At 37.2% G+C, this 18,054-nt stretch overlaps 1 protein-coding gene across 1 annotated transcript; it reads right to left on the bottom strand.

The window, feature by feature from the left end:
• Positions 1-364: 364 nt before the first annotated feature.
• TRAT1 (T cell receptor associated transmembrane adaptor 1) lies at positions 365-13,353 on the bottom strand. The gene is given in 7 exon segments (XM_031612982.2): positions 365-1,552; positions 1,554-1,802; positions 2,925-2,983; positions 3,956-4,017; positions 5,098-5,134; positions 6,816-6,929; positions 12,915-13,353. Coding segments are annotated over 6 exon segments (540 nt in total). The 5' UTR covers positions 6,922-6,929; positions 12,915-13,353; the 3' UTR covers positions 365-1,525.
• Positions 13,354-18,054: the final 4,701 nt, after the last annotated feature.

The raw sequence follows: 18,054 nt of genomic DNA, 5'->3' as shown, positions 1-18,054 counted from the left end.
TTATTTCATCTCAAGACAGCTAATAGTACTACTGAGCAGCGTGATCTGCAGGGGTTTGCTTTTTCCATTTCCTCTAGAAGAGGAGTTAAGACGTAGCTTGTTTAAAGAGGCTTGTTAACTAAAATAAACATGGACCAGACTTCTTTAACTCTGACTTTTTTTTTTTTGTCCCCTTCATGGGTATGTTGCATCTATGGACTGGCTCTTTGTACTATAGGTAGTTTGGTTTTTTAACTGACTTAGAGCTACTGTCTCCTTCAGAACCTTAGACACTGGCACTCTGAATGCCCTTTAGAATTTCAAGCTCCTTGGCACCGTGCTCTGCATGGGTGTATTTACTTGCTGTTGGGGTTTTTTTTGGTTGTTGTTGTTTTTTTGTTTTTTTTTTTTTGAAGACAGAACTGTCCAAAACCTAGAGAGTAGGCATAGCACATCAACATGTGTTATTGTTTTTCTTCTGCTACTTACTGATTCCCAGAATGTGCCACATAAAAATAAATCCCCACTCTATAAAAGCTTACTGTCTGATGAGTTGAAAGTCTAAAGATGAATGTGCACATAGAATGTAAATTACGTGGGGGAAATAAGTAGTTCTTTCTACTTTTGTGAAGAAGTTTATTGACAGAGGCACTAGGAATTTAAATATAAAATAGAATATTAAAAAAATTCTCTGGCAAAGGCTGATGGTTAGAAATCATTTGCCAGTATCATTACTTATTCCTGAGTACAAAAAAAGTCATGTTATACAAAAAAGTGTTATGTTATTAGAGGAGTGAAGATTCGAGATGTATGCTGATACTGCTCACAAAAGGAAAGTGAGGATATATAACAGGCTGTGTGAAGCCCAAGACAGCTAGTAATTAGCCTCACTCCCCACCCCGTGCCATCATGGCAGTGGCTCTTCCCAACCAAGCAGTCCAAACTGGTCCTTAGCGCACCGCATCATTCAGCAGCAACCAAAACATTGGCCCAAGACAGTTTCTTATCACTTAGTGCAGCCCAGGCAAGCTGAGAGGTTGGACACCCATGCTGTAGACTGTTCACCACAGGAAAATACACAATCTTGAATGCGGACCTATTTTTAATTGGGAAAGCATCTGAACCCTTAAGTGTGCATGTGTGAAACACCATTTCTTTCCAAAAGTACTGTTAAAACCTATGTAGAAAAGTAGTCATACTCTGTGAAAGTTCTACAGGCAACTTAGTGGATCTTCTAGGACTGTATGAGGGTTGATGGTTATTTTTAAGCAAAGGATTAATTTTTACCATGTAGAAGCTGGTATCTCTGTGTTCACAGCTCCCTTTCAAAATGTATTCAGAAGGAAAGTCCTTTTTAAAAGGGCAGCATGAACCTACAGCTATGTTTTGCTTAATCCATAGATGTGTTTTGAAGATGATTTGGAATATTTTACTTAGTGGCTTCACACCATTGTTTGTAATTTAAGTTTGTCGGGATACTGTCTCTAATCATTCACTGTTCCTCCAGAATGAATAAAGCAGATCTCACTTTGATTTCATATTTGGTTCATGAAGCTACTTCAGATGTTCTCTCCATTTGTCCTATGAATCAAACCCATTAATCTTATGGGATCGTCATGAATGGCTTCTACATTTGCTGTATTTTCAGCAGCCAGTTGCTCACTGTTAAGGTAAATGCAAGCTTTGGAAGCTGTAATGGTGGATTTAGATAATCTTTCTTCTTCATCCTCTGATGGAGGGTCTTTCTTCCTCCTTGGTTTTCTGCGTTTTCCCTTGGTGCTGTGATCAAGTGAGGCGTAACACATCTGATCAACTGATTCCACCTGGAAGGAAGTTTACTTTATAATTAACATTCAGTAATGTGTTTGCTTTAAAATTATGTCTAACGCTTTGAAGACGTCTACATGGCAACCATGGTAGGGGCTGAGGTTTAACTCGAACTAGCTGTAAATTACATTATTAAAAGTACAAATGATTAAGTTATAGCAGCACAGAAAACAGACTAATGTAACTTTAATGATAATTAAGTTATGTTATATCCTTACAATTGTGTAAGGCTCATATCCTTATAACTGTGGCAGAGAGGAAGCCCTCTTCCAGCTATCGTTTCAAAGATTCTCTGTGGGAAATAAGAGCAGTTTATGTAATCGTTCCAAGTTCTTTGAGATGCAGGGCATTGTTTGATCTGTTTTTCTTCACTCAAGTTGATTTATTAGAATCCTATTATTAGCAACAACACTTTTCAGAGACTGTGCAGAAAAAAAGTAGTAATGGGTGATTCTTTTCTGCATGTGTTATCTCATTTCCAGTGTAAAATGTATGTTTTGTGTTTCCACTGCTTCTCTGTGTTTTTCAAACCAAATCAGTGAGCACTATTGGCACTGGAATTTTCATAGATGATTCGGTTTCTGTGAAGTTTATGAAAACAAATCTTTAAATAAAAAGGGAGAGACTGGGAATAATTCCTCCAGAATTGATGTTAGGAATGCTTCAATTATAGACAGATTTCAATTGAAATTTGTATGCTTTTAGGTTTTCAAGTAACAACGAAAGGCAAATCAATAGAAAATCGGTTGTCTTTAACAAGTTAAGGAATATAGATTTTTATACTGGGCAGGAGAGAATCAGTCAAATTTGTTATTATCAAGTGATGCATCTGTAATCGAGCCTGATTTGCATGCTTGTGACTGAGCATTATTATGCCACATGGATGGAAGTGATCTGTTTGTAATCTTTCTCCTCCTTTACTAATGACCCAGATTGAACAAAAATTCAAATATGTTTAAATTCCCTGATAAACTGAGACACTGAGGAATGAAGTATGATAATTTTTGTGATGTGCAGCAGGAATATTTTTGATACTTATTATCATGGAATAAATGCAAGAATTCTGTGACAAACCACATCATTCTGATCCAGGAATCCAAAATTAAAAGTAAAGATACCTGTAGTTCGTTAACTGGCCTTTGAGGCTGGGACTTCATCTGCTCGTAACAACATTCCTCTGTAATTTACCAAAGCAGAAAAGTATTTCCATTACTAAGACACACTACTCAGAATTAAAAGATCCAATTAACAAATCCTCTGTTGCAGTAGTACCCCCTCACCCCCACCAGTTTACTACGTTAGAAGTTTTACTTGTTTGTAGTGACACAGATATTGCTTCTGTCTTCCTCTGCTTATAGAGAGGCAATTAACTAAGAAATTCTGACACAGACACTGAAGCAAAAAATGTTCTGTCCGTGTGGGTGGATGGGAAGTTTCTCATTCCCTAACTGGACGTTATTTGGAGCTGCTAGAACATCGTCAATTAAGAGTAACTTGACATACCTATATATTTGTCAGTACAAGCAACTTTTCATCTTCATAGCTATGCAGAGGCTAGTAGACTTTGAGTGACATACCATCGACCTGTCTATATCCAGCTGCAGTTATATGTTTTTACTGTCTCTAATATGGTATGGATTGCTGCTGCAGAAGATTCTTCACTTTGGCCCAGTGAAGCAGTCTGCCCACTCTCCAGCCATCGTGGGCTGTGCTTCAGCATTTCTGTTAACATCTTTCATTTGTGAATGGACAGCACTGAGAGCAGGTACATGCTACTTTCTGCTAACTTGTCTGGGGGCACTGACTTTGGGCAGAAGGCAGTTTGTGTCTTAGACTGCTTGGAAGCGTGTGTGCTAAGTGTGTTATTTAAATGGGTGCAGCTTTACATATAGAAAAGCTGTTGATTTTGAAGTATTTGACTGAACAGTACTGTTTGGGTTGTTTAAAAAGTCAAATTCTATGACCTCATCTTACAAATAGTGCAGTGGTAATTCGATGTAGGCCCTAAGTAGATATGAGTGAAGTATTTTTAAAAAGGCAAAGATTCTCAAGGCTGCTGAGAAACACAGGAATGTGTTGGCCAGTCTGCTTTTAATTCTGCATTTCTTACAGGCACTGAACAGACAAGGGTTCTTAAAATGAAACTTACCTAAAATATCTTGACTGAGATTGCCATAAACTGGGTCATCTTCTGTGTAACAGTCATTATAGCTAGAATAGGGATAGAAAGATAATTTTAAATTGTTTCATAAACTTTATTTAGGATCCCACTATTTTACTCTTAGCATTTTACATACACATAGCAGAAAACTGTATGTGACCTAAAAATCAAGGAGATGGTAACACCAGCTTAACAGAAGGAGAAGAAAGGACTTCTCATATTCTAAACTAAAACTGAACTGAAATTGGACTAAAATTCTTATGTCGATGCACCTAAACAAGATCAAAGCAAAGTTCGACTTTGAGTATTTAATGGCATTCTGTATTTTGCTACCTGGTGTTGTTTGAAAATGTTTTCAAACATTTTTGTAAAAGTGAGGATTGTTAGAGAGGTTCACTGTCTGATCCTGCTGCATCCCTATCCTGTGCCTTGTCGAGGATAAAGTAATGAAATATGCTACTTTATTTCAGTGTTATTTCCCACCTGAGCAGGCAATAACAAACAAAGCACAGGGGCTTCCCAGTTTCCAGGGAGTATGTTAATGAGGATTGATTTTGGAGGAAAGGCAGCAGTTTTTGTGGTTTTGATTCAAGGGCCTGATATATTTGAGTTGAGATGAAATTCCTTCCATCTCTGTTTTCCACAGGAACTTTAATATGGAGTAAATTCAACAAACTTGGTGACAGATGGGGGAGCTGTCCAGCAGCTGGAATCAATGCAATGTTTCAAATCAATGTAAATACAAATTATTGTTCCACAAGAATGAAATAACAGATCATAATTCCTCATTGTTTTCTGAATGTTCTTTACTATAGATTCATTGATTCCAAGCAGTAAATAGTGCCTTAACACAATATATCATGCTTCTTTCAGTATTTAAGGTTACCATATTGGCATGCGGTTTTTTATTCTTGATGAAATGCCTCGAGGGCATCTTTTACATGAAAATTTTTCTCCTGCCTTTTCTCTCTCTTTTTTTTTTTTTTTTAAACAATCATTCTGCTCTCCAGTATCTCTAGGCAGGCCACATAAGATATTGGAGGGGTGGCACAGAGGAAAATTCAAAAACATCTATCATCATTTATTGCTTATTTTACTTTTCTCGGAAAAGGATTACTTATACAGCTTACCTTTGAGTGTTGTCTTCATTGTCTTTATACATTTTAGCTGTGGAAAAAAAAAAAAAAATTAAGTGAAAAGATAATGAAATGTGCTCCTTAAGAACAATTCAGATAATTTTCTTAATTGACATGCTTTTGACTTTACTGTAGAGAGTGAAATTGAAAGCTGTGGCATCTAAGCACTTTCAGTTGTCCTGTTTCACTCAATTACTTTTGAATAATAATTTAAAAAGCTGCTTGTGTTATGTTTCTGTGCTGTGCTATGGACTCTGTGTTAGTTTACAAGAAGGTCTTCAATCTCTATTTTGTTAAGCATCATCAAATACAGTCCCTTCTCCCAGAAGTGTACTGTAACACATGGGATTCATTTCTTGTTCCCTCCTCTTTCTGCTTCTAACTCTTCTTTTTTTTTTTTTTTTTTTTTCCTCTGCCAAGGGAGGTACATCATGTGTTTATATTAGAAAATGAAAGGTTCGTTTGTTTTACTGGCAGTTCAGAGTTGCTCCTGTCTCTGAAGGAGAGAGATCTGCAGATGAAGAAACTGAGGCAGGAAGATTTATTGCTAGAACTTGATTAATAAGTCAGGAAAGCATGACTTTCTATCTTGTTCTCCAGAACTCCAGAATTTGCCATGGTAAAACTCTGATACCATGAATACTGTAGCATCAGCCAATCTGACTGCAACCTTGCTCAAGGTTAGTTTTGTAAATGGCTGTGATTTTTCATCACATAAATATCTGCCTAGTAACACTAAAAGACAAAACACAAAAAGGCAGTGCCCTCCTCCCTCTTCCAGAACACTCCAGGATCTCTTTTAATAGCCTGTCAGCTATTCATCGTGAATTCTGCTTATAGGTATAAGCCTCCTGCTTACCTAGATTATCTATGCATGTGAATATGTTTCAAGTGGTTCAGTCTACCTGTGTTTGCCTGCCCATCCATATACACGCAGCACAAGGAGCAGATTTCCCAGTGTAAAGTCACTTTTCCTGAATGGGAATGGTGAGAACTACCAGCTGATTGGTAGTACTGCCTTAGGCAGCTATGTGAAAAATCTTAGTTAATTTTAACAAAAACAGAGCATGACTGTAGTCATCCTCTAACATAAACAAAACAAATTAGTTCCATAAACTAAACAAATTACTAGTATTACTGACACATTGGATTAAGCGCTAGAATCCCATGATGAAAAGCAATTCAATTTTTTTTTTCCAAATAAAGTGAGTACAAAACTGTTATGATATCTGAAATTCAAATAAGCTTTTAGGAATTTGAAGAGGATACGGTTTTCTTGAACGTATTTTGTATTACTACAGCTACTCAAAATCATTTTTAAATTAAAGTACATATGTTAAATCAGTTGCATCAAAAAATATTCTATAAAAGGGGAGTTATTCATCTTAAAAATACACTTTTAAAAATAAAACATTAGCCAGAAATAAATTCTTCACCTATACACGCGCTGTTGGTTTATCTTCAGAGGATGAATTTAGGTATCCGCTTTTAGTAGTGGGCTAGGCAGCTAGTGATCATCCTATAATGTTATCTGACTCTCCTAAATAATTGAACACTTTCATCCTCACAACTAGAATCATTCTAGTCAAAAGATAACTGAAAGATTCAGAAAAGTAGTTTGTTGGTTTGACACCTGTCAAAATCAATAGCATTCTCTGCAGATATTTTTTAAGTTCTTAAATTCAATCCCTTACGGAGGCAATCTTGCTTACCTTCTTGTTTCTTTTTCATATAGTGTGAAATATTCAGTATCAATGAAAAAATGAGAGCCAAACTTAGAAAGGCCAAAACTCCCCAGACAGAAAAATGGCAGTCCATTCCTGTAACTGAAAGAAAATTGTTTTACAATACGTGTCATCTAAAAATCATGCTGTATTTTTTGTGCCTTGTTGATTTTTTTTCCTTCCTTTAATTCAAGCTTCTATATATTTTTTTTTTCAGGTTACAAGAACTATAGCTGCAAGAATTAAACAATTACTTAGCTGCTAAGTAATAAAAAAAAAAAAATCTGTAAATTTTAACGGAGATGCTGTTTCACAGCAAATTGAAGATTGAGATATTGGTTTGCCTGTAAAATGCAGTAAAAATCAGAAATTGACATAGAAAAAAAAACTCATTTTAATGAATAGCTTTGAAACTTTTCTAGTTTTCAGTAAGTTTTTGCTAAATTAGAGTTTCTGAATGAAATTCAGAAAATGAATTCAGATAGAACTTCACTGGGAATTTCTCTCTGTGCAACAGATTTCAAAGATTGGTTGTGTGTTTTCTTGCCTCTCCTATTAAAGCCACTTATCTTTACTCATATCCTTGCTCTCCTTCCTGAGAAAGCAAATGATGTAGTAGCTTAGGATGAGCAGAAACTGGGAGCTGGACACCCCATGGACAACTGCAGAGAAAACTCTGAACAGCTACTGAAGTACCTATACCAGGTTGTTCTGTTTCATTGAAGAAAGGCTCCCCTTGCGCTAAAACTGCCTCTTGCTGAAGTCCTGTTACAAACACAAAAAGGAACCCATGCTCAGTAAATCTTATCTATCTAATTCATCAGTTAATGTAGCTCATATGAATTTTCCATCACAAAGCTTTCTGATGACAATAGACTAATTGTCGTGGTCTGATGCCCAAAATGATCAGCACTGCTGCAAATGGCCTGTAAAACCTTTCCCTGACAGTGGACGTACTAGCCAAGTGAAGTGGTGAAACGAGCATGAATCTAAACTCTTCACATTTCCTAGAGGCATGTTTCACGTTCTTCTAGATTTGGAATACTTAAGATAAATTCTGGACTTAATACATAATGAATTCCACTAACAGTGCACAAAAAAAAAAGTATAGCAGAAGCAGAGCAGTCAATGGGAGAGGTTAGATGATACCGTCAGAGTGAGATTCAAGCATGTCCGTAATATTCCCATCTATTTTTGATGTAGCTGGATTCCATTAGGGGCTTAAGTTTTTATATGCTTCTTAAAGGAAAGCTGATGTAAAGGAGTATGTGTTCCCATGTTGTAGGCAAGGACAGTGTATTGGTTCTGCTGAAAATAGAAGGGATTGCTCTTTGGCTCACTGGCTACACCTCACCTTAGGAAGTGTTCTTTTTTTTGTTTCCTAATTAAGCTAGTGTTGCAGAAGATCTTTTAGTTTTGTTTTAATCCAATCCACAGTTCTTCTTACAACAATGAAGTAAGGTAAATAATCCAATGTGGTGAAAAATCATGAGTTGCGTTGGCTAAGGTGCAGCTTTTCTTCCTGCTCAGAACTCTTCTTAAAAGAACAAAACAAAACAAATAAGCTGTACCTTTCTGACAGATTGGCAGCTTTTCTTCATATGATCCTTCCAGTGGTCGTTTACCCTTCCTTTTAAACTAAATATTCAATTTTCCCTTGTTTCTTTTCTCCTACTGTAGTTCTCTCAAAGGAACTTGAGGGCTCTCCATGACTGCAGTAACACTTTTCCTGTTGAAAAAGACTTTATTGCAGTGAGATACAGACATTTAAGATGAGACAACACTGCACTGAAGCAGCTACATATTCCCATTTTCCAGAGGAAGAATTAAAAGGGATGTCTCACCTTGAGAAGATGTTATTACCTCAGAAACAACCACTGCTTCAAACCTATTTACACTAGGTCTACAAAATTTGCATTCTATGCAACCTGCCCAAAACTACCGGTAGTCTATGTCAACACCAGGATCCTTATGGCTGGTGAAGTGCCTAAATATTAAGTTGCATTTCTTCCTTCTCCTTCCCTTCTGTCTTTTGTGACACGATTGTCTTTCATTTTTTCTTATGCTCATTTCTTATTGCTTTTCCTAATAATCATTGTTCAGTGAGCAAAAGCAAGACTGTGGCCTGAGAGATTCCCTTCTCATGTATCTATGATAGAAACTACTACCCTGTGATTCATTAGAATAAAAAGAGGAAATAGATCCCTAACATAGAGCTTGGACCTGAGTTCTCAACTTCTTGATGACGGATTGATGGTTGAACTAGATGACTTTAGTGATCTTTTCCAATGTTGATAGATTCTATGATCCTTGGTATTGAAGGCTATACTTCATTTCTCTGTTTCAGGAATTCTGTTTTTCCCTGGTGTTTTCAGAATAGGAGAATTCTTAATTGAAGTGGACAAGGGAATCAAATTTTAGAGAACAAGCAGGGTGTTTTTCACAGTTTAACTTCTGAGTTAAATTGGAATTACTGACTGGAAAAAAAAAAAATAAAGGCTGGCAAAATGTTATTTCTCTAGGATTTCAAAGTATTAAAGCAAAACAAAAGGCCTGAAATCTGAATTTCTAATAAAACGTACCAATTCTTTTAAATTTACAAACTATAGCTTTCTAATATTTAGTTTAGAAAAATACATGGGTTTGGGGAGAGATAGAAACAAAAGTATAATTTATTTCTAGCTGAACATCGCTTAGATTATCTTAAAATTAATTTCCCAAAATTCTGATTCCATCTGCTTGTATTTCACTACAATGGATACTAACACATAAGTGACTTAAGTGTCTTCTCTTTGAATCTTTTTCTATCTTGCAATATGATCTATTTGTTTGCCAGAACACTACTTCAGAAACAAAATCAGTTCTCAGTTACCTATGAAAGCATACCCATGAAAGCCTTGATCTCTCCCACAAGAATGCCCGTTTGTGTGCTTTTCCAATGTCAGTTTGAAGTTAATTCTACTTTCCAAATAATAAATACAAGAGATTTTTCTTTTATACCTTTAGCTTTATGCATATACAACCCTCAGCTCTTGTCCAACTGCTCTTTTACTACCTTTATATTTGTTACTAGTATACTGGCTATTTACAATTGCATTATTTAAATATTTTGACAACAGCAGCAATAGAGGGAAAATTTGTGTGAGGAACAGTTTGTGTCCTTAGATAACTGTGCTTCTGTCTCTATATGTTATGATAGTGGATGCAGTCTGTGGCAGCAACTCGTGCTGAAGACAAAAAGACAACCCAAGTATGGTAGAAGAACTAGAAATAAAGAAGAGAAAGAGAAGTTTAATTGTAGCTTAGCCTATTCTGAAATAGTTTTATTCCATTATCTAATTTTAATTTGAATTAAACTATTGTCAAATAAAAATAAAAGATGTGTTGTTTTTAAATTGCACATGTATTCTAAAGAACACTTAGAACAGTGTTCAGGAATTTTTCACTTGAATTGTACAAAAAAGTTTTTTTTGTATTTTTGTGGGGAAAACAATCCTAAGAATTGAACTTATGGAATACTACACTATGAATAGTACAATATGATTTTAATAGGGATAAGTTCAGTTTCTGTGAGAGTTTCCTATGGTAGGCTTAGTCTGTCTGAGATAGGAAAGAGCAGTAGTCTTTTTTTTTTCCCCAGAAGAAATTGTACTGAATCTGTTCTTAAAGGAACGTGCTCCACCAAGGAAGATAAGAGTGCATTGGATAGGCAAAGATTTCATGAGGACAATTCTGGCTTTAATTCAGGAGAGGATGGGACGTGGGGGGGGAGGGGGGAGGAGGGAGGGCTGGGCATACTACATTTAATCTTCACAAAGACATCAGTAATTTGAATACCTAATACAAGAACCTCTACATTCTGGAAACGTTCTTTTTCTGCTGTACTTTCATTTCTAGTACAGAAATAGGGTCAAACTTGGAGGTGTATCAGGTAGCCCTTCTGCGTTAAGTAATTCACTCTATTTAACTTTCAAGTAAATTTTTATTTTTGGGGTTTTTGAGTGGGGTTACTCACATCCTCTCAGTATATGGTACGCTGCTTTAAGCAATTGATACTGTATTCAGTTAGGAACAGAAAAAGCCTTTCCAAGTATGTTGTTAATTGTAGTTTAATTTTTAGATCTCTTGGCTGCTTTTTCCACTAACAGATAGAAGAAGTGGAAATAAATAAGCATTTGTTGGCTTGTTTTTAGGTTGGTTGTTTGTTTGTTTACAGAGTTTATTCTGCTGCAATTACAGTGGGGATTAAAGGCAAAAACGTTTACCCTCAGCGAGTTATCTGATGATACTGAGCTGAGCTGTGCAGTTGACCCAAGAGAAGGAAGAGGTGTTATCCAGCGGGACCCGGACGGGCTTGAAAAGTGGGCCCATAAGAATCTAATGAGATTTGACACAGCCGATTGCAAGGTGTTGCAGCTGAGCTCGGGCAATCCCAGGCAGACTGGGAGAAGAACCTGAGGGGTCCTGGTGCATGAAAAGCTGGACTTGAGCCAGCAGTGAGCACTTTAAGCCTGGAAGGCCAACTATATCCTGGGCTGCATCAAAAGAAGAGTGGCCAGCAGAGTGAGGGAAGCAATTGTGCCCCTCTGCTCTGCCCTCGTGAGGCCTCAGCTGGAGTAGTGTGTCCAGGTCTGGGTTTCCCAGTACAGGAAGGATGTGGAGCTGTTGCAGCAGATCCAGAGTAGGACCATGAGGATGATCAGAGGGCTTGAGCACCTCTCTTAGGAAGAAAGGCTGAGGGACCTGGGCTTGTTTGGCTTGGAGAAGAGAAAGCTCCAGGAGAATCTCGTTGCAGCCTTCTGGTCCTTGGAAGGTGAAGATTGAGTTTTTCCCTGAGCAGGCACTGATAGGGCAAATGGGAATGATTTTGAACTAGAAGGAGGTTTAGATTAGATATTAGGAGGAAATTTTTCACTCATAATATAATGAGGCACTGACAGGCTGCCCAGAGAAACTATGAATGCCCCTTCCCTGTGGAGGCATTCAAGACCAGGTTTGATGGGGCTCTGGGCAGCCTGAGCTGGTGGGTGGCAACCCTGCATGGCTGGGAGTTGGAACTGGATGAGGTTTAAGGTCCTTTCCAACCCAAGCCAATGGTTCTATGACAAACACCAAAAACAAAAACACTCTAATCTTTCTAGGATTAATTTCTGCAATTCTGCAGTTATTGCAACTTGAAAGAATGAGCATGATCATCCTTTCCTAATCATGTACTTACATTTTAGTGAAAGGAACTAGATTCTACAATTTGGGGCTAGAAATAAGTATTTATTTTCCTAACAGTATATGAATATGTAGCAGAAAATAGTAAGCTCTGTTCTGTCATTTTCTAATGTACTTTATTTAGGGAATTCATCAGAAAGGAACATACAATTTTTCTACTACGCTTTCCTACTGAAGAGAAACAAGAGATAGGGAATATAGATAACTGTCAAGCAGGAGCTGCTTAACAACATGCATCTATAGTATCAGTTCATAAACCTGCTTGTGTGATCACTATAAAGTTTTAGAAGATAAGCAGGAGCACAAAGTGGTTTGTTTCTCCTTGTTTCTTTCTGTAAAGCTTTCAACAATAAGACAAAATTAATTTTTCCTCCCTACAATTAATGATGAGATAAATAATATTCTGTACTAATGACCTCTTCTAAAAAGAAACCTATTAAGAGTCTGATGAATGTTAAATTAACATTAATAATGCTTCCATCTGTGTGAGCTTTTAAGACAGGATTAATTCACCGGAAAGGATTCCTTAAGCTGCAATTAATTAGTGCACAACTAATTGCTTTATAAGATATCAACTTCGTACTTCAGAAGGGAAAAAGCACCATAAAGTAAGAAATCCTCAGTTTAGTAAATGTTTTAGGCACAAAAATGATGCCAGTGCTTAGTCTTCATCAACAAGCCTTTGTGCTTTTGTCCACTTTGCTGAAGATTAACAAAGGTTTAAGCAATTGATTGTGACTTGTCCTCACCATTATGCTTATTACTAATAATTTGACTTCAGATTACTGGACTGGTAGTCAACCACAGTAAGTTTCTACCATTCCGCTGTTTCCCAATGTATAGTACTAAAAGTACAAGTCTTACCTGGTTACGTTGCTTGTAGGAATGCCCCGCACCTCTTTATCCAACAGGAAATCAATTTATATTACGTTGGTAGACCTTGGATGCTGTTTTATATCAGACTTAGCAGCACAAATCTATCTCTGGAGTTGCCGTCAATCTCAAAGGGCTCTAGTCTTCTCTTCACCGGCTCTCTTACAAACAGGAAATGTAGCTCAGGCTTTTACAACTTCACTAGCAAACTGACAGTCTCCTTGATCATACGATTCTGAGAGGGAATAAAATATTTATATGTACGCTTGCACTTAATATCCACCCATCTTGCCACAGAAGAGTATGTATAGGATTATTTGTTCAATTCATATGATACAAGCCTACTTTTGTAGAACCCATACTGTCAGGCATCTTGTTTTGCTTTTATGTTGAATTTCACAAAAGTATTTGGATGCCTGTTAAAGTAAATTACAGAAATATTTTCCATAGGAATGCTATTTGACTCTTTCTACCTTGAGGTGTCTAAGCCAAGTCTGGAAAGTCTTTTTCTGAGAGAGCCTACAGTTTTGCAAAACATAAAAAGATGCAGTGGCATGATGTAGAAATTATACCATCGACAGCTTTTCTCCCACTGTTCTTTCAAGTCTATGAATCTGGGCCCATGATCAAAAATAAGTTGTGGATAGAGAGAGTAAATAGCATGTAGCTTACCATGAATGTTTGTTTTTAAATTTAACAAAACGTGCCTGTGTTTGGCTAGAGAAGCCATTTTATTCTCAGAATTGCAGTTGCTTCTTCCAGAGGAAGCCAGCTTGTACAGAACTGTTTAAGAGACTTTCTTTTAAATTCTGAGAGTTTGTGTGGTTTTGGTTTTTGCCTTTTTTTTTTTTTTTTTTTTTTAAGAGCAGTTGATTTTATTTCCAATTATGCATAATGTAGAAGTGGGAAGTGTTGCTTAAGAAAAAAGGTGAATCACCTGTCTATGTTTATCTTTTTAGAATATGTGCATTTAAACTGTCCTTAGTATAATCTAAGGAACAATGCAAGACCATCCTCTTAGGAAAAGGTTCTTACAGGAGGAAACGTCCTTGGCAGTATGTGTTTATTTGGGATATTATTACTTTTAGATATTATTTTTATATTAACTGCCTTAGATTAATGCTTAAGAAATAGATTACTGGTTTAACATAGTATGCAGGTGCAAGTTAGTCTTAATATGATATACTATTTCATTTGAGTCCAAAGGCAAGAACAGCTCTTAACTACTCAGAGCTTTATCAGAATGAAGCACACTGATGATGTGAAATTATTCTAGAAATAATGAGCATTATTTTTGAGGTTGTAATTATCTTGATGAAAAATTGCATGAAAAATGACATTTTAAACTGGTCATAGCTTTGGTGTTTACTAGCTACTACACTACTCAAATATGGGTAGCATCAAAATTAAAGATAGATATTATGTCAGTATTAAATGAAAAAGCATATGTACCTCACATTTCATTGAAAAATGGGATTTAGTATGAGAGCTCCTCTCAATAAGTGATGCGTGCTATGATCTGTAGTCTAAACTGAAGTTTTCAACATAGAAAAGATCCGTTTCTGTGAAATGCTAATTGCAACTGATATGTTTGAAAGTAAAAGGTTTGTCATGAGCTTCGGGACTCGACCATTTTTAACAGCTGGATTTAACAGTTCCATGTTGTAGGCTCAGTTGAAGAGAAGAGTCCCGAAGCCACATGATGAGAGTATGAACCTCAAAATGAGGTCTCTAGTGAAGGAAAAGGAGGATCTTGAATTGAGCGAGAAGATGGAGAATAGATAGTGGGGAAATACATATTGTGTTAATTGAGACACATACTTAGTTTCTCAGCCAAGAGCGTGAGGAGTAAATCTGAGATCTGCAGAGGATTCATAATGAATTGCTTATTAGCCTGAACAAGAAGATTATAAGGAATAAATTCCTTTGGAGATAATTATGGATATAATGGATAGGTGAATAGTGAGAATGCAGCAGAGGATTTCTGTAGGCCTGGAGTAGCACGTTAAAAAAAAATAATCTGTTCTCTAAGAGCAAATCATTGCTTCTGCGGCCAAAGATGCTGCTGAACAACAAAGTCTTTTGGATTAGGCATGAGTTTGATAAGCTCTTCTGGGCAGCCTGCAAGTCCTCTTCAATAGCAAGAAACGTTTCACTGCAAGCTCTGAAATCTATAGTGAATATTTCTTCTTAATTCTCTTTCCTGTCTGTTACAGCTGCGCTAAGTTAAAAACCAGCAACCTCCTTAAAATGCTGTTATTCAGGACAGTAAAGGCAAGGACAAATTGTGCCTAATTTTAGAAAGGCATAACAAAGCAGTGCTGCTCTATTGGCATGTACTGCATACAAAGCTGTTTCCTCTGGTTTTGAAGTCCCTGAGCTAAGCTGCTGGGTGCATATTCTGAAGAGCTATATTTTACTGCTGCACTACTTATGTGGTTGTTGGCAAACATGCTGCTGGTGTCTCCAAGATATGAATAGTGTCAAATGGACTTTTGATTTGGTTGGGAATGGTTCTTGTTACATAAGTTCTCCAAAAGGGTAAACAGTACTATTAAATATCTATGTGCATAGGTATGTATGAAGGAGTAAGTCTGTGCTCAGTTGGACTCAGATTAACAGTACAGTTTGGCAGAGGACTTGGATGGTCACATGAAGCTGACTGAGAGATCACTTGACAAAATAAAAAAGAGCTTATGAAGTATTTTCTTGGCTGTTTCAGGGAAAGGAAGCAGAAGAATCCTAAAGCAGGTATGAAAGGCAACTTAATGTTTAGAAGGGAGAAGATGGATCTTAAATTGATTCTTATCTGTGTCTTTCTAAGCTTGATATTAGTGATATTGATATTGATGTTAGGAATAAAACAAACAAAAAATAGAGTAAGTAGTATGTTACATATCTGTACTTTTTTTTTCTTGAAAATCTGCTGTGCTATTTACAGAATGGAATGGTTATTGGTTCTGGTAGTTCTTTTCTGTTAAGTACTCGTGTTCTAGGTAATGGTAGCTTGCACTTACCATGAAGTTCTTTTCAACTTGTATGATCTGCATCCGTGGCACATATGGAATTGAAAGGTTTCTGTACATTTTTGAGGAGGAAGATAAGTGGCAGCAGCTAACCATGTGGTGGTAGACATCTATGATGGCTGCTCTGAAAAGCAATGGCTCCTTTGTTATTATCTTGCCCCACAAAATCAGGGACAGATGTTGGAGGTGTGGCAGGATTATTCCCTTAAATGTTGTTGCTGTGTGACAGATGGCAGCAGAGGGGCAGTCTGACAGAATGGCGTCTGACATGGGAGTGCGTATGAAGCAAAGGTGTGTCACTGAATTCTTCCATGTGGTAAAAACGGCACCCATTGACATTCATCAGTGCTTGCTGAATGTTTCTGGAGACCAAACAATGGATGTGATAACAGTGAGGCGATGGGTGATGCGTTTCAGCAGAGACGACAGCGATGTGAAAGACAAGACACATCCTAGACAGCCATGCACAGCTGTCACACCACAAAATGAAGCGCATCATCTATCAGCTCATCCATACAAATCAGCCAGTGGTGACTATGTTGAAAAATACGTTTTCATAGCTGACAATTTGTTCTATCAAACAGTGTTATTGTGCTCTTTGTACCCACTGTAGTTTCCTGGAAATAAATAGAACGTATTTCAGAGTGACCTTCATATATCCACTTTCTATGATGAGCTATCTGGCCACTGCTACAGGACATGGAGCTGAGACAGTGGCTGATTAAGGAAAAATTGCTAAGACCCAGAGGAGGTCAGCTGTCTTGCAGAAGCAAGACTATTACTGAAACTTAAATGTTTGAAGTGTTTTTCTGGTTCTGGATGTCCTCTAGCAGGTTGGAACTTTTACTGTGGCTGCAATCCGTAACAGCTTCCTGCACTCTCTTACAAGCCTGGAATTTTCTGTGTGTGACTGAAAATCTCTAGGAAGAAGTGTTTTCAGCCTTACTGACTTGAAAGTCCTTTAGGAGTTTGCACTTCCCTTTTCCTTTTTGTCAAGAAATCAAAAAGCCCTCCTTATTTTCAAGTGGGAAAGTCTTTGCTATCCCCAATTCTGATGACTGCCCTATCTGTTTCATAGAAAATGAGTACTAAAACAGAATATAACATTTTTCAAATGTAGTTGGAGAGGCAGTTGGCGCAGGGTTCTGATACATTTGACTTCATATATTCACGTCTCTTATTTACTTATGAACTTGTTTAGTTCAGTACATTTTTGTGATGTATTCATGCTGTCAGCAAGTGATACTTTTTGAAGGCCTCAGAATGCACATTTATTCTAACTTGCTGAAAGTGAAATAAATTGCACAACTGACAATAGAATCAGGCCTCACATGCTTACTTTCTCTATCACTACTCAAATTACAGGCTTTCTTTTAAAAACGTGTTGTGGTTTAATCCAGCAGGTAGCTCAGCACCACACAGTCGTTAGCTCATCTCCTCCCAGTGGCATGAACTCATGGGTTGAGATAAAAATTATTTAATAAGACAGAAAAGGAAGAGGAAAAAATATAATAGTGATAATACATACATATATATACCCAACATGTATATATACAAAACAGGTGGTGTGCTAGTGATTGCTCACCATCAACTGACTGATACCCAGCCATTCCCAAATAGCAGCTATTTACCTTTTCAGCTCCCTGCTGTTTTTCAAGTTTCTCCACATGATGTCACGTAGTATGAAATATCCCTCTGGCCAATTTAAGTCAGCTCTCCTAGCTCTGTCCCCTCCCAGCTCCCTGTGCCCCCCAGACCCCTTGCTGGCAGGACAGTATGAAGAACAGAGGAACTGGAAAGTCCTTGGCTCTACTTAACGACAACTAAAACATCAGTGTGTTATCAGCAGTGTTTTTCTCCTATAGCCAAAACATAGCATCATACCAGACACTGTAAAGGGAAAAAACAAAAACTCTGTCCTGAGACAAAGTTGGAACAAAATGATGTCATTTTTTGGTGGTAAGTGGTGTCGTGGAAAACCCCTCTGCAAAGAGTGAAAGACACTGGTTGTAGTAAAAGTCTTGAAAAATGTAGATAAAGGTCATTTACATCTTGTAGGCTTCTGTTTGAAGTGGGGCTACCATAAATCATCTCTGATTTTCTAG

The sequence above is a fragment of the Phasianus colchicus genome, chromosome 1 (genome assembly GCF_987193195.1).
Source record: "Phasianus colchicus chromosome 1, bPhaCol1.hap1.1, whole genome shotgun sequence".
In the NCBI taxonomy this organism is placed as follows: Eukaryota; Metazoa; Chordata; class Aves; order Galliformes; family Phasianidae; genus Phasianus; species Phasianus colchicus.
Note: the sequence above shows the minus strand (reverse complement) of the source record. Positions and strands in the feature narration are given on the sequence as shown.